Raw genomic sequence first — 6748 nt, forward strand, 5'->3', positions numbered from 1 at the left:
ACAACAGAAGATGCAACCGAATCCAGCTAAAAAGCAAACAACCAGCAACTCAACACTGCTATCACTGAGGAAGTCCAGAGCAGTAGCTACTCAAGTATTAGACAAACGGTATAAAATGGAAAGGTTCACATGAATACAAGTTCTTACAGTTTGCTTGAAAGTCTTCTAGAAGCTACATCTGAAATTCTGAAAAGAATTTTATGTACACTGAAATGAAATTCAGCCAAGTCCATTGTGCCTCTTTCTCTAATTTTTTTTCTATAGTTCTTCAAAAATGAATATACAGTTGCTTTAGTAAATTAGTGCAAAACAAAATATTTTGGAAGAAGATCATGAAGTTGTATCCACATCAGCTGAAAACCCCCTGGGGATTTTGCACAGATGGAGGGAGATTTCTTTCGTTCCCATCCTTCCCCCATGTCAAAGCTTTCTCGCCATCCCTTCATGTGACAAGCTGAGCCCTGCCTACGACACGTGGGCTCCGATACAAGCCAGCTTAGCCCCGAGAGCCTTGGACAGCACTTGCACATGGTCAGGGTTTCCCAAATTCACTCTGCCACATTTTACTGACAACTTTAAAATATTTTTCACAAACTTTTGAGAGAATCTTCTGACGGAAATGTCTTTTTGTACCTGATGCAGAAGGATCCACTCTCTATAAACTGCATGAGGGGAAGAAAAAACCCTGATCATTCATGTTCAAAGCACACGTACAAGGATCAGTCTGAAATGAGAAGAGAGATTCTTTTAAATTCTGTCGCTAGGAAGAAAAAGGAGCTGCTGGATCGGTAAGGCAAGTGTACTTTTGGAATTTCTCCTCTTTGAATACGCTGCTGTTTCTTTGGTAGTCACCACAGAAATGTAAGAACCATCTTCCACGTGGGGCAGAACAAGGACAACAATTAAGCCGTAGTGAAAAAAGTGCAGTATCACCGATGTGGTCCCTTATGTTCACACCATCTGGTCCTCGGGATATTCCTACTGCTCATAGACAGCCACCGTGCTGTAGCAAAGTGCAGAAAGCCTTCGCTCAATGCTGGATTTATCTGCAGACAGAGAGAGGCAGAGAACAGGTGATGACCTCAGTCTCAGTTTACAACGCACTAGTTCCAGGTAATTTTCATTATTCGACATGGACTTACACTTGTGCACGTTTTCTATATCTGCGGGGTCCTGCAGGATCTTAGTCAGTCCTTCCAGCAGCAAGGCTGCTTTGTGGTATCGATATGTGATATCCTCAGTCTGCTGAAACATCTCATCCAGAGCCGCCGACTGAACCTGGAACCGTTCAGGAGATTCAGTTACATAAACTGCACGAGGCAGGTAATGAAATGAAAAATTCAAAATTAATGATATAAAAGCGTCATTAAGAAACTATTTTTGAGCCTTAATTTAGCTGATCTGATTTTACAACTGAGTCTGAGAGACTATAGTGCCTGTGCTGTTTAACTAAGGATGTTCTGCACGTAAAGCTGAAAAGCACCTTTTGATCTTTTGTTTAACATGTGGATAAATACGCTTGTTCTTCTACCTACATTCTTCTGTAAAGAAAACAGATTAATTGTGCATGACTACACTATTATCAAGGCTATACACAATATTTGCCGGTATCTTTGGTGTGACACCTATGTTAAAAAGACTTCCCCTCTCATCAAAAAGCAGTGAAGTTTCCTGCATGGTTACTGCATCTGCTCCATGGCAGAGAGAAAGTTATTAATGACATGAAAAAGCTTCCACATGTTTGCTGCTGGTTCTGCTTTGTATGGACAGGCCGATGTTCTTCAGACGGACCTGGCAGACTGATGAAGCTACAGAGTTCTGCTGCTCCTCTGCTTTAGGGAGCCTGGCTGGATGCGCCCAGCACGCGGGGCTGTGGGGCTCAGGAGGTCATTTCCTGGCGGTCCTGTGCCAAATGTGCTGATGGAGGGGAAACGTCCCAGAGGAACAGAATCTGCCAGGAACTTCAGCCGCAGTTAGGGCAGGGCAGGAAAGAGAGCAAAAGACTACCAAAAATTGCTGTGAGCAGAACTCTGGAAACAGGCATTCTGTTTTCTGGTTATGTAGAAGAGAATGAGGGAGAAGGCAGCAACTCATCCAGTGTGCTATTGTTTAGGTGACAGGAGGGATGTACCATTTCCACAGCGCAGCTGTAGATGAGCTTCTCTGCAGTTACACTGTTGATTTCGTCAATGAACCTTTGCTTGTCCGAAAAGAAACGATTCAGCTTTTCTGTCAGTTTCTTGCACATGCTGATACAGAACTTGTATCTCTCATTGAGGCTTTTCACAACTGGAAGAAAGGGAAGAAATAAAAAAAAAAAAAAAAAACAACCTCCAAAAAACCCTCCAAATGATCAAAAAATCTCCATGACCAAACAACAAATCCCAAGTTCAGCTTTTCCCAGCCCTAGCAAAGTTAATCTGTTTAAACTTGTGCTTTTAATGTTTATCTACTCCCCCACTTCTGTGAATTAGGCACATATCAAATAATTTCCATTTCAAGTTAATAGCTGCCCATTTCTTAACAGTTTCTAGCTGTATCTTTGTTTACGACCAGAATTGTGCAATTGTACATAACCAGAGTTCTCGTGTACAGAAGAAAACAAACAGATGTTGCAACTTAAGCTTTTGGAGTGATGTATCAGCAAAGAGAATTCACAGGCAAAGCAAATGAGATTACGTTGTGTCTACCTTGCTTAACAGCAGTGGATGGGTTCAGTTTCCCCGATTTGACCTGTGCTTTGGCAAGGTGCAGAGAAGATGCCAGTAACTGGGCGGCTTTCATGTATAACACCAGCTGCTCTACTTGTCTAGGAAGGGGACGGAAAAAAAGTGATTATGAATCTAAACACCTTTCTTGAACAAATTCAAGCCATGGGCAGACACCACTTTATAGTCATCACCCTCCACAGGAGCCAGCAGCAGCAGCAAAGGGAGACAGCTGTTTACGACGCAGCTCCACCCTCCCCTCCCTTCACAAACACTCTGTCACGGGCTGAGGGTGCATCTGCTCCTCTAGGAGCGGCAGCAGCAGATACAAACTGCTTTCACGGAGACGTTTTGAAGAGGATCACTCGTTTGTGGGGACTGGCTGCCCAAGGTCAGCGTCTTTCCACAAGCGACAGAGCGTACTTTTCTTGCAGAGTCATTTCCTGCGCCCCTGGAATTCTCCGCTGTGAAAAGCAAACTCTTTGCAGGCTTTTTTGTTGGTTTTTTGGGTTTTGTTTTTTTTTTTTTCAGGAAGCAGGCAGGAAGTGGAAACTGCCCTTTCCTACCGCTCCAAATTTCTCATATTTCTCCTTACTTTTCATTTTGTATTAGGACTGATTGGTTCCAGTGAAAAACAGTCAACTACGGACAGTCCTTCTGCGTTCCCAGCCTCCACCTCAGTGCTGCCTGGCCAACGGGAAGGGATGAGGGCTCAGATTGGACAGAGCTGCTGCACAGATTTCCAAGCTTAGAAACGCACTGCTGCGCCTCGCGCCTGAACCCCTCACCACTTTCCCAGTTTCTGTGGCAGGCCAGAAAACACTGTTCCTTTATAAGCCTACTAGCAAATGTCTCTCTGTCCTTTGCTCTTTCTGATCCCCCTTTAGTTGTTAAAAACTTATTCCTGTAACAGTTTCTACACAGTAAAACAATCACTCCCAACGAAAAGGGCACAGTTTGAATCATTTTTGATGCGTTCGGTATTCACAAACTCTCCTGATACTATCTGACCACATTCTTACCCCCATTCTTTGCTCAGCTGGCTGATCTGATCCACAACTATGCTCTCTTGGATTTGGTACAGCGATACTGCCGAAGCACACAGCTCTGGGTTTCCTCCTCGCACTGCTGTCAGATCCAGAACGCATTCTGTAAATGTCAGCATCATGTTCAGATGACGCAGTGTATCTGTATGTTCTCTCTGTCAGGGAAAGACGACAACAATTTAACCATTGTAAGGCAAACACGCACTCAAAACCCTCAGGGATAATTTGAGGATTTCTTAGTATGTCAATTCTATGCAGGAATCACGCTGGAGCAGAGCCAGCACTAGGGACTACAGAACCAAATGGGGCCAAACAGACCAACAGATAGTAACTTGTTCTCTTTTCCTTAATGACTTCAAGATACTGTAGCTTGTACTTAAAGAGTCTTTCAACAAAGCCAAAGGAATTGGGACATGGAGTTCTATGTTTGTTGAAATCTGAGCAACTAAAGGAATCGCAAGTGGGACATATTACTTGTTATTATATTATCAGCAACCCAAAAGTATGCTCGGCACTTGTAGGAGAAGCCAGGAGGAACATTTGGTTTTTATTATGTAACAGACTTGATACCTACAAGAGAACCAGTCTAAAGCTTCCTACCTATCTGCTTCACTCTCATTTACACTTAGCTCTAGAACTTCATTGTGTTAGAAGGTGGCTGTTACCAAAGTTTGTAATTTAAACTAAACTACTTCAATTGGAGCACACCGCTTCTCAGCGCCTAAAACAGATACTGCATGCATAGTCTCTGCTCGAAAAAAGTGTTAGCCTTCAAATCTAATCAAACATATCTTAGCAATAATCTTTTCATTCGTAATGCAGGACTAAACACATTTTAAACTCTATCTGTGGGAAGAATACAGTGTACTGTCAAACATTCATAACGTACAGATTCAACTGGGATCCAAACACCTTCCAGCAAGACGTGAACGAGAAAACAGAAGAGCAAATCTGTCCGGAGAAGTTCACAGACGAAGGATAGCACCCCAGTTTGTGTTTTCAAAGTGTCACTCCTCCACACATTTTAAGAAATAGAGGACACTCTTCCCACAAGTAGGATTTAATGTCATCCACTGACTGTGAAGCAGCAGTTAACAACGCCCAGAGGGATATTGCTGCTGTCAGCGCCCACGACCAGAGACTTGGCATGAAAACAGAGGCCCCTGTGGAAGGCTTTGGTGAACAAAAGCCGTCACGTTCCTTTGGTTACCTACGTGAAACGTCAGGAATAACTGCCAAGGAGAAATCGGCCACAATTGATACAGGAATGTTCTCAAGTTCTTAAAAAGGAGCGTGTGAGATAGTGACGAGGAAACTAAGTGCACCGAGCAGTTCTGTTTTTACCATGTCTCTGTTTTAGCAGCATTACACATTATAAAACATTAAATTATTTTTTCTATACCTCCATTAAAGTTTCCTCAGGCAATTCGGGAGCTTCAAAAGTGATAAAGCCCTCTAAGCTGGGAGGCGAAGTACCATAAGGCATGTACTTCAGACTTGGAGCTGCCTCGGCTCCCGGAGGAGAAGAACCCATATAAATACCAGGAGGAGAGCCCATATATACACGGCCACTAGTAGAGCAGAGAGACCCTCCAGAACTGTTTGATCCAACTACAAGAAAAATAACACACACGTTCAGTCTAATCGGTTGTTCCGTCCGGCAGCGCTGGGGCTGTGGATGACAGCAAACGACAAATCAGTAGTCATCACAGGTTCGCTCTCGGGAGGCTCTCCTCATCGTTCCTTGCATCGCTCTGTAGAGGATGCAAAAGCTGCGCCGTAGCGAACAGTTGCGATTCACAACACAGATTCTGGGGAACGGCTGACAAGGATTCCAAGGCAGAGTCCAACAGTACAGACCAAAGGTTGTGCTACAGCTCACAAAAGCACACTGCTGCAGACTCCTGCTCCTCCTGAGCAGACCAAGGCCTTTACATCGAGATCCTTGATAGCTGGCAACATAGCCGACACGTGCTGAAGCGCAGTCAGCTCACAGCCCTTAGGTGTTCCTGGGACAACGTATGGCAGCAGGCAAAAACACAGGATCAGAAATCTAACGTCTCCTCTCCACCTTTGTCACAGAGATCTCCCTGTGGTGGAGTAAAGCTGCGTATACAGGAGGTTACACCCCACTGCATCGTAAATTGTGCCTCTGGCCCTCTCTTTAGGAGAGAAAGGCAGAATTGTCCAATATTAATCTCTACTTTACAGAGCAATTTTACTGTACGGCCTCGCGTACCTACTGCGCAGGGCAGTCATCAGGTTACTGGCCCGAAAGTGGGCAAGCCTCAATACTGCATTTGAGAACGGTCCATAGCCGGCAGGAAAGTCTTACCTGAGGTGGTTCTTGTTCTGAGGATCATGTGGGTGCAGGTAGGAGGAGTGGCACTGCTTGGAGGGGACCCGACAGTAAACATGACAGCCCGAGAACCTGCCCCGCTCCCCATGGAAGGAGGGGCCATTGCAATTCCATAGGGCCCTGCTGGAGCTGGGAGAGAACATTGCAGTGAGTTAATCGCCATGACATATAATTACATTGATGTAAGTAATTATATGCAGCAAAGTGGAGCACTGCAACACAATGTGCTTTGACATAGATCCCAGACTTGGACTAGTTAGAAGTTCTGATGGCGAATAAACCAAGCTGAGTGGGCAGCCTTGGCAATACACACAGTCAAGATGTGGCCTAGACACATCTCTTGACTTTCAATCTCTCTCTGCTCTATTCTTGCCTAGAATAGAGCAAGAGAGGCTTGCTCTGAAGGCCTGCAGACAACATCAATCCCGCAGCAAAAGACATAACTGGAAAATTCTGAAGGCAGACCATGAGAGGTCTGGAGGCTGAAGGCCAGCCCTGTCTGCCAATCTCCCTCCATGGGCTCAAGAACCAGGTGAGAACTCCTGGTGGCCACTTGTGGCAAGGGACGAGCTGGGGGAGGGACAAGGGAAAAAAAACGACCGAGAGTGCCGAGTTCTGCACTTGGGCCACAACAA

The 6748-nt window shown here is 44.9% G+C and overlaps 1 protein-coding gene across 1 annotated transcript; it reads right to left on the reverse strand.

Moving 5' to 3' along the window:
• Nucleotides 1-433: 433 nt before the first annotated feature.
• Nucleotides 434-6242, reverse strand: LOC104494562 (serine/threonine-protein kinase ULK2-like; the record flags this gene model as incomplete). The annotated part of the gene is made up of 7 exons (XM_010137415.1): nt 434-1046; nt 1143-1278; nt 2132-2289; nt 2691-2809; nt 3731-3909; nt 5157-5365; nt 6090-6242. Coding segments are annotated over 7 exons (1022 nt in total), but the record flags the coding sequence as incomplete, so codon positions are not given.
• Nucleotides 6243-6748: the final 506 nt, after the last annotated feature.

Source organism: Buceros rhinoceros, unplaced genomic scaffold (genome assembly GCF_000710305.1).
Source record: "Buceros rhinoceros silvestris isolate BGI_N320 unplaced genomic scaffold, ASM71030v1 scaffold45585, whole genome shotgun sequence".
Classification (NCBI taxonomy): domain Eukaryota; kingdom Metazoa; phylum Chordata; class Aves; order Bucerotiformes; family Bucerotidae; genus Buceros; species Buceros rhinoceros.